Genomic DNA, 10,570 nt, shown 5'->3' with positions numbered 1-10,570 from the left:
AAGGAAGACACCCACAAAGAAGAAAATGGTCACTGAAAATGTCATCACATCATGCAAGGAAAGAAAAAGGACCCCCATCAAAGAAAGTAAGATGAGCCCTACTAGAGGGAGGTCGAAGTTTTCAGCAACTCAGGGCTAAAAGGTTCACACAAACATCCTTCGAGGTACAAAATTGGGATGGGGTTATTTCCTTCGTGCATGACCTAACACTTATGAAGACCTAGACATGTGGATGATGAAAACTTGGGGTTCATCACAACCCGAGACATGGAGAGGTTTCCACCTCACTCAATTGAAGAAGGATTATATCACTGAACTAAAGTCGTGATATGAACAAATTTATGATACGAAACATATCCTAAACAATGTGGTAAGATCTGTCTTTCTACATGCATTAAAGTTGATTGGGAAGATTTTGCTCATCATCAATCATCACATTATAGAGGGTCCTCAAGTACCAGCACTACCATGAAGTCTAAGGGTACCTCTCATATTGAAATCCCAACTAGACATCTGTGTTGACTCAATAAATTGCAAAACAGAAAGCCAGACTGGCAGAAAAACATGAAGAGCGATTGTTGCGCTGTATAGCTTCCATGCAAACAAAAATGCAAGCATTGTTGGCCGATTTGGAAGAAGTTTCATCTGGTGAGATGGCAGCAAAGAAACAATTCACATCTATGTCGAATACATACGAATGGATTGCATCAACAATCCAAAATTCAGAAAGTGATGTGTTAAAAGAGGAGTGAAAGAAAGAGCTCACAAATATGGGTACTCATCTGGAAGCACAGAAGAAAGATCTAGAGACATGACGGTCTTCTCGTAATGAAATTGATGAGCAATTATCAGCCTTAAAGCTGCATTCAGAGAATCTAACATGTTTGATGAAGGGTCTAAAAGAAAAAGGTTTAGATACTCTATGTCCAGACGTAGTTGATCACCCCGCTTGCATGGAAAGTACAATTAGAAACATTACTATATCACGATAATGGTTTATATTTCTCCTTTTTGACCTTCTATGGTATAAAATATCATTGGTGCTAATATAGTGTATGTTGTGTGTCGTTACTGAAGGTGTTTATTCTGTGGCCTTGGATTCAAGCTTGAGTCTATGGATGCTATCATTACACCATGCTTGCACACATATCATTTGTTATGTGCTAAGTACCATTTCGAGAAAGAAAATATATGTTTGGATTGTAAAAGTATAGTTGGAGCCGAATGGTACCTAGCTTGGGGTTTGAAAGTACACTCCTATGGTATGTGATTAAGCATTATGCAATTTTTATACTATGATTTTATAATTTTACTTTTGGTTCTATTCTTACAGTAGGATCCAAGATGATCAGTCGATTTAGTGCAGATTATTTAGTACTAACGGTCTTAACTGTTTAGTTGTATAACTTGTATTAGTACTAACATTGTTTATTGCATTGTACTTTTTTTGTCCAATTGACTTAGGCTTTGCATGATCGAACAAATAGGCATGTTGGTCTTGGCTATTTAGTACTAACATTGTTCATTACCATTAGAAATATGCATGTCCAGGTGGTTCAATGCTATTCCTTTAAGATCCTAAGATGTTGATTAAGTACTAACAATACTTATTCCATTGTATTCCTTTGTGATCAATTGATTCAATATTGATTATTTAGTACGGAGGGTCTTAAATGTTTAGTTGTATAACTCGTATTAGTACTAACATTGGTTACTTGCATTGTATTTTTTGAGTCCACTTGACTTAGGCTTTCTATAACCGAACAAATAGGCATGTTGGTCTTGTTCATTACCATCAGAAATATGCATGTCCAGGTGGTTCAATACTATTCCTTTAAGATCCTAAGATGTTGATTAAGTACTAACAGTACTTATTCCATTGTATTCCTTCGTGATCAATGGATTCAATATTGATTATTTAGTACGGAGGGTCTTAAATGTTTAGTTGTATAACTCGTATTAGTACTAACATTGGTTAATTGCATTGTACTTTTTGAGTCCACTTAACTTAGGCTTTGCATAACCGAACAAATAGGAATCAAGGTCTTCGCGTTTTAGTTCTAACATTGTTCATTACCAGATGAAATATGCATGTCCAAGTGGCTTAGTACTAATCCTTTAAGTTCCTAAGATGTTGATTAAGTACTAAAATTACTTAATACATTGTATTCCTTCATGATCAATTGATTCAATATTGATTATTTGGTATGGAGGGTCCTAAATGTTTAGTTGTATAACTTGTATTAGTACTAACATTGCTTATTGCATTGTACTTTTTGTGTCCACTTGAATTAGGCTTGCATGACCAAACAAATAGACATGAATGTGTTGGCTTTTTAGTACTAACATTGTTCATTACTAGATGAAATATGCATGTCCAGGTGGATCAATACTATATTTGTAATTTTGGACTCATGTTATAATATGTACTCTTATAATATGCATGCTTATAATATGAATGTTGTAGTTTCTAGCAACACCACACCAGGGAAGGTAATTGACAAACCAGGCCCCACAATACTACGTACAGAGTCTGTTGCAAATTCCAAAGTCCACGGTCGTTCCTTAGTGGTACCTGATGAAGTTTATGATGAAGATGAATGTATGAGAAAGGCCATTGGAACAATTGAAGATGTGGTGCTTGAAACAAAATCTCCTAGCTCGGCTCGGCACACCCTGACTATGTGAATGGTAATGCTAATTGTGTTTGCCTTTCTAATTTCTGAAATGTTGGTATACTAATTTATTATGTTTCTATCAAAGATCCTATGAAGAAGCGTAATGTTGCAAGGAAATTGTACGGAAAGGGGAAGAAATGCAAAGTTGATTGTTGTGGTGGGTAATACAAATTCTCACAAACTTGTGGCTGGTGTCATCTTGATTAGTTAGACTAATACTACATACTTTTGTTTTTAGACAAGGAAGAAAAGAGTAATGAAAATGGAGATACAAATTCAGAGCCACAATATGAAGAAGAATTTATCTCACTTCCAGGTACATGTTGGGAGCCCTCTCAGATAATTGTTATTTTGACCATATTACTTCACGTGACAATAATATTATGTACAAGTGTATTAATACATAGAGAGTGTTGTGAAATATTGGCATGATGAAGAGCCCCAACTTGAAATTGGGACCATCCCAAGCAACAATGACGATGTAACAATAGGTAAACATTTGTCCCTTAACCTTAAACATTTGGCTAGGTGCCTTCACTTTTTAAGAATGTGAATTGATATTGTTCTTGCATCACTTTACTGTTATTTAGGAGTAGAAGAGCATATAGATTCACAAATACCATCAAATGATTCAGGTAGTTTATGGAGCAATCTTGATTATTTAGGCTCAGATGCTACCACACATGAGGAATGTGAGATCACCCAAAAAGAGGAGCTGGAGTGGACAAAGCATGAGGTGACTAGCAACTTTGCAATGGAGTCTGCAGAGAATGTGAAATTGACCCAAGGAGAGGATCATGGTTGTACAAAGAATGAGGTGTGTATCATTATGGAGACCCCCGCAACTACCCAAGAAGAAGGAGAGTGTGGTACTACAAATGAGGTGTCTGTCCAAAATAATGCAAGTAGCTTGCACTTGGAGCAAGTGTCTAACTTGATCAATGGGGAGTTTGCAATGAAGACAAGCACCCAAGATGAGGAACATGTTTGTACTCCTAATAATGTGGTAGTGGAGCCAGGAAAATTGAAGAATGACACGTCCAATGACCTCCAGGATATTTCTGGTAAGACTATTGACCGCATCTTCTTGGAAGTGTGTGCATCTTAGGCAGTAGCAACAGAGCACACTGTTCCCTCAAGCTTGGCTTCACCCTCCGATGATGAATTGCCACTAAGTAGTTTACTACCTTGTGGTTTTAAGATGAAGAAGGGTGTGAAATCTGAGAAGAATGAAACAAAAAATAAGCGGATTACAAGATCTAGAAAAAACTAAAACCAAAATTTATTGTATTTTGATCATTGTATGTAATTGATTACCGAATGTAAAGTTATTGATTACTTGCTTCTTGACACTAATGGGGTTTACATATCCAGGATGTGAATTGGATGCAAAGTTATTGATAGGAATGCTAAGTCATTGATTACCCTCATCTTCACACATATTTAATTTACTTGTTATACACACATGTGATGGTGAGAATGTAAAGTCATGAGTGGAATGAACACTCCTATCTTAGATATGTCTAGGTTAGTAAACACTTAAATAGTTTAGGTACTAACTTGATATGCATTGTAGCTAATTTATTACTGCCTCGCGCCACTCAGTACTCTACTACCTCCGATGATGAAGTGCCACTCAGTACCTAGATAAGTTTATTGTATCTGGGTGGTTGTCTGTAATTGATAGGAATGTTAAGTTATTGATTACCCTCATCGTGTCATTGTTCTAGTTTACTTGTTATGCACACATGTGACAGTGAGAAGAGGAGTGATGAGTGGAATGAACACCCTTATCTTACATATGTCTACGTTAGCAAACTCTTAACACAGATTTAGTACTAACTTGATACATTGCATTCTACTAACTTTGATACATATGAACTCCTAAAGAGTTATAGGCACACATATGATACATATGAACCACTAAAGAGTTATAGGCACACATATGAACTCCTAACTTTGATACATATGAACTCCTAACTTTGATACATATGAACTCCTAAATTTGATACTAACGTAGGCTCAGATACTAGCCAATGAGATTTTTTACCAAGCACTAGACACTTCATGTAAAAGAAACATACATATCTAAACCAAAGAGGGATATGTTAGAAAACCCAAGATGATATATTTCCTTTCACTTGTAAGTTAGAGTTTGAATACATGCAAAAGTTACATTAGACGCAACACTTGCCATTCTAAGGAATAAAGAGGGAGACCTCCCCCACTATGTGTTCGTGTACCCCTTTGGAGACTTTGTAGATAGTGTTGTATCTCTTAACCATGTGCGTTGCTTGAGTCATTTTGAACTTGATTGTGATAATTGCATCAACATAGATAATTGCGGTGGGTGCATCTTTTAACAATGCATATGTGTTCTTGCATTGTGGCAACTTTGCATAGTAGTTGCCATACACAACAGACTCACCAACATTGAACATGTTGCCCCAGCCATCCCTCACGACTTCTTCCAATATTGTATTTCATTGCTTGCACACCACAATGTAGTAGTCTTCAAAATCTTCATTCTAAGGAGATTTGAGCACTGTAAAATGATCTCCAACTTCCAATAATATTGCCAAGTCCTCACAGTGGTTGTAGTATACAATATTGTCTGAATGTTCGTTTTCTTGGATATTCACACTGTGTTCTATCTCTAGCTTCTGTAGCTTCCATGGCTCCACAATTGATAGATTGGTGCATTCATCCCAAGCTTCATCTAAACACATGGAACAAAAGCACGATAAACTGCGGAATAACAATTGTGTTGTGTCCTTGTGACTAAACCCTAAAACACAATGGGTCTTGCACGTCCCTTTCACGGTTTTACAACCGTATGATTTACTCCTATCGACCTCATTAGCACAAACCTCAATAAACAATCTATTCTTACCATCATTTGACATCTTCCATGTGAGCCACTCCACAACATCATGTGCATTTTGTAGCTTAGCACCTTTATTATCCAACAACTCTGATGTAAGAGCACGCTTGATCATAACCCCCGCACCATCATGCTCTCCCTTTCCATGTCCAGAACCGAAGTAGTTCCATTGCATCCTAATGTTTGTCAATGAGAAGTATCTGGGTGTTTTGCATGACAGTTAGCCAACAAACATAATTAATTGCATGACTTAAACCATAATTATTACTTATGCATGAGTGAACAATACTAATATTTGAATCAATACAAATGAAGAGGATAGTACTAAGTTATTGATTAGTACTAATGCACAAGAGAGGACAGTACTAAGTTGGAGATTAGTACTAATATACGAGAGAGGGAAGTGGTAAGTTATTAATTAGTACTAATGCATGAGAAAGGATAGTACTAAGTTGGAAATTAGTACTAACAGACGAGAGAGGGGAGTGGTAAGTTACTAATCAGTACTAATGCATGAGAGAGAACAACCATAAGTTATAAGTTGGTCGTAATGAACAAAGTTGGAGAGTACTAAGTTATTAATTAGTACTAATGCATGACAGAGGACAATCCTAAGTTATAAGTTGGTCTTAATGAATAAAGTTGGACAATACTAAGTTATTAATTAGTACTAATGCATGACAGAGGACAGTCCTAAGTTATAAGTTGGTCTCAATGAACAAAGTTGGATAGTACTAAGTTAATAATTAGTATTAATGAGAGAGAACAATCCTAGGTTATAAATTAGTACTAACGAACAAAGTTGAATACAGAGCTAAGTTATGAATTAGTACAAACATTAATGAGAGGTTAATGAGAGGGGGCAATGTAAGTATTAATTAGTGCTCGTGCTTGTCGGATGGCAGTCCAAAGTTATAAATTAGTACTAATGAACGAAAGAGGATAGTACTAAGTTATTCATTAGTACTAATGCACAAGAGAGGGCAGTGCTGAGATATAAATTAGTACTCGTGCCAATGAAGGAATACAATCCTAAGTTAGAAATCAGTACTTGTGCATGTGGGATCTGAGTACTTAGTTGTAAACCATTGTCAATACTTGTGCATGTGCACCTTTGGGGATAATACTATGTTGTAAATTACAGATACATTACAAGGCCTGGACCTTAATTAGTACTTGTACACGTAGGACGACATTACTTACCTATAAGTTAAGTTTACTTAACATGGTTATTACCATAATTAGTACTAGTGAATCTAGGAGGAGAGAACCAAATGGCCAATCAGTTCAGATTCACATTCCAAGACAGTACTGGTGCATGTGGCTAGAGAATTACTAATTCAGTATTTTATACAAACATCTATAATTACTATGGTATATTACCAAAATAGACTTCCATTTATAAGTACCAAACATATGGATTATTTCCTCACCTTGCAATGAAGTAGAAGGACCGGGCCGCCTTAAATTGTGAGGCAACACCATCAGACCAAACCCAATGCTGATTAAAGTTAACACCCAAAGACAATAAATCTGCATGGTGAAGCTTAAAACAATGTTGAACAAACAACGTATCATGCTTTTTATCATCTGAAATGTAGAATATTGATTTCTTATGGAACTCATTGTCTTTTCTCCAGTAGAAAATATGTACAAGTAAGGTACATTGGTCATTGTACCAATGCATTGATTGAACCTCATTTTGAACTTTAAACGTATAGTTCTCTGCAAAGTCAATAACATATACTATAACATCTGGTGGTAAGTTATTTATACATTCCTTGAACTGTGAATTTTGCCAATAACTCCTAAAGTTATGTGGAATGAACTCCTCAAGTTGGTTCTTAAACTCTGAGACAAAGGGTAGCAGCACATGTCTCCTTATATACTTCCTTGATACGCTTACTAACAAGACCCTTACCTATATTTTCTATCACATACTCTAAATATTTCCATTTCACAATATGACAGTTATTTACATCAAGCTCCTGTATACAAAATGGTGGTTGTGGGCAAACTTTATATGTTCTTAGAAGACATGTACGATTATGCCACTCAGATGATGGTTGTTTTTCACAAACAAAAGACCTCCATAACTCAGAAACCGATGCATAAGTCATGTTTCGAGCATTACATCTATTATCACTCCCATTTGTTCTACATACCTCACAAGTGCAAACACACCCATCCCCGTCCTGTGTATACCCTTAGAATCAGTATGCATAGTGTTCAGGCTAAGCCTTAACATGTACATTTTAATGTGGTACACACAACAACATGTGTTCCTCTATTTTAACTTTCTAACAAAAAACGGTTTCAAACCTTGGAACTTGCGAAATCCAAGATTGATGTTAGGATGTTGGTCTTTGAAGTTTATGAACAATTCCACCTACATCACTCAATAAATAACAAACTTTAAAAGATTCCCTTAGTAAAAAAATATATTTAGAAACAAATAGATAAAAACAAAACAATTACCTCAGTCATCTCCAAGAAGTGTCTTGGGTGAATCTGGTACCTACCCCGACTTATACGTTGTCTACATACATCTTTTTTATTTGGTGAGACACGAGTGTTTTTTGTCCAAAAAGAAACCACTTTCTCAATAATCTCATGAGACAAGGCATCACATCGTCATCTACGGCCTAACCCCGACCACTTAAATTGATTTGATTGTATATTTGTCCGATGCTTCCTCAAGTTTCTTCTTTGAATACCAAGGGCTAAAGCAACTTTAGTATCACTATATATTTTTTTTCTTGTACCATTTACAACTGTAAAGAATCAATGGTGATTCTTGTGTAGTGGAAGAGATGTGTGTTATATGTATGTGTGAGAGGAAAGAGGAGAGGAGAGAAACACAAGATGGATAAGAGACAAAATGAAGTACTCAAGAAGAAGGAGATGTATATTAACAAGGAGAATATGATAAATGAAAATGTAGCATTACAAGGGGTCACTACCGACTTAGTATGAAGTATGAGGAGGGTGCTTTATATAGAGTCACCCTCTCTCTTCATTAACTTACAACAACCACTCTCTCTCTTGGGGAATGTGAAGACTCATAGTCATGGGGAATATGTAACTCATTAGTTATGTGTCATAGAATATGATTCTATGACACATAGTTAATGTGTAGAGAGTAGTGGTGTGACTCTTGACATTTGAGTAATCATAGATTCTCAAAAGGTGTGTTCACACGTTGTGCTATGTTGAGCTTGATTCTCAACACGCCCCCTCAAGCTCAACTCGGGTTGGTTCCTTTTGATTGATGACCACTTCGGTTGGTATCCGGTTCAAACGATCTTCGGTGTCCGCTTCGGCTCGTACTCGGTTCAGATGGTATCCGGTTCTTGCTTGTACTCCCCCTCAAGCTTGGCAAGTCAGGGATCGTCAATCCAAGGACTGACATGAATTGCCGAAGCTTGTCGGCTCCTAAGGCTTTGGTGAAGATGTCGGTCGTCTGAAGATTCGTGTTGATGTGTTGAAGGTCGACATCTCCGGCTTGTACGTGCTCTCGAATGAAGTGAAAGTGCACTTCGATATGCTTTGTGTGTGCGTGGAACACCGGGTTCTGAGCTAGATATATACTGCTCATGTTGTCGCAGTAAATGGGAGTTGGATCCTTGATGGGGACGCCCAAATCCTTCAAAATCTTCTTGAGCCATACGGCTTCACATGCAGCTACGACTGCGCCCCTGTATTCGGCCTCCGTACTCGAAAGTGCAATGGTAGGCTGCTTCTTACTACTCCAAGATATTGCTCCGCTACCGAGCGAGAAGACAAATTTGGAGGTCGATCGTCGATCGGCTTTGTAGCCTGCCCAATCCGCGTATGTGTACCCTTTGAGTCATATTGGTGTGATCGATGCGTAGTGAACGCTGTAATCCATTGTGCCGCTCACATATCATAATACTCGCTTAACGCAATGGAAATGGATATCTCGCGGAGTTTGCATGAATTGGCTATGGAGTCCAAATGGATAGCTAAGGTCGGGTCAAGTGATCATGAGATAGATGAGGCTCTCGATCAGTTGTCGATATTGAGTCGGCGTGCACTCGTTCGTGCCAGAGTCAGCATCTAGTTTCAAGTTTCGATCAAGAGGCGTAGCAATTGATTTACACTCAGTCATCCCGAACTTGTATAACAAGTTGAGAATGTAGTGTTGTTGGGAGATCATAATGCCGGCCGGATTCCGAATCACCTCGATGCCAAGGAAGTAGTGTAGCTCCTTCATGTTCGTCATCTCGAATTTGTTGGAGAGGAGGGACTTGACCTTGTTGATGTCTACTAGACTTTCACCTCCGATGACCAGATCATCCACGTATAAGATGATGACAATCAGACTTCTAGAGTTGTTTCGCACATAGAGGGATTTGTCGGATTTTGACATTCGGAAGTCGATTTGATGAAGATATTGCATAATCTTCCAATGCCAAGCGTGTGGTGCTTGCTTGAGGCCGTAGAGAGGCTTCTTGAGTCGACATAAGGCTTTCGGATGGATGTTGGATTTGAAGCCGGGTGGTTGTATCATGTATACCTTCTCTTCTAATTCACCTTGAAGAAAGGCGTTCTTTATGTCCATTTGATAGAGGTTCCACCCTTTAGCTGTTGCAAGTGCAATTATGGTCCACACAGTTGTCATCTTTGCCACCGGGGCAAATGTTTCTTCGTAGTCGACGCCATGTGTTTGTGCGTATCCTTTCGCTATGAGTCGAGCTTTGTAGCGGTTGACAGAGCCATTGGCATTATACTTCACCTTGTAGATCCATCTACATCCAATCGCCTTCCTGTGCGGTGAGTGGGGAACGAGATCCCATGTCTCATTCTTGCGTAATGCACACATCTCCTCATTCAATGCTTTTGTCCATCGCGGGTCCTTCGCGGCTTCAGAAAAGGTTTCTGGCTCCTGTACTGTTGCCACCTTCATCATAAAAGCGTAATGGTACGTCATATAATCGTTGTAGCTGAATCGGCTTACGGGGTTCTTTTCATGGGTGGATTGGCG

At 38.0% G+C, this 10,570-nt stretch overlaps 1 protein-coding gene across 1 annotated transcript; it reads right to left on the bottom strand.

The window, feature by feature from the left end:
* Positions 1–3,782: 3,782 nt before the first annotated feature.
* Positions 3,783–8,049, bottom strand: LOC147864421 (uncharacterized). Its single transcript, XM_087319753.1, has 6 exons — positions 8,041–8,049; positions 7,885–7,951; positions 6,996–7,413; positions 5,635–5,762; positions 5,269–5,397; positions 3,783–3,898 (listed from the first exon to the last, which is right to left on the bottom strand). Exons 1-6 carry the CDS (start codon positions 8,047–8,049, stop codon positions 3,783–3,785), a joined length of 867 nt encoding a protein of 288 aa, XP_087175879.1.
* Between the last annotated feature and the right edge of the window lie 2,521 nt (positions 8,050–10,570).

The sequence above is a fragment of the Azolla caroliniana genome, unplaced genomic scaffold, assembly GCF_043228905.1.
Source record: "Azolla caroliniana isolate FFs.n. ecotype wild unplaced genomic scaffold, voAzoCaro1.0.p SCAF_5, whole genome shotgun sequence".
NCBI classification, from domain to species: domain Eukaryota; kingdom Viridiplantae; phylum Streptophyta; class Polypodiopsida; order Salviniales; family Salviniaceae; genus Azolla; species Azolla caroliniana.
This window is presented reverse-complemented; position numbering and strand designations above follow the sequence as displayed.

What these genes read in the sequence shown, in the direction of transcription:
- LOC147864421 (XM_087319753.1), bottom strand. An exon ending in TCCTTCTACTTCATTGCAAG is followed by an intron (nt 5,763 to 6,995) that starts GTGAGGAAATAA and finishes CAAAACACCCAG; the next exon opens with ATACTTCTCATTGACAAACA. An exon ending in TATTGTATACTACAACCACT is followed by an intron (nt 3,899 to 5,268) that starts GTGAGGACTTGG and finishes CATTCTTCTCAG; the next exon opens with ATTTCACACCCTTCTTCATC.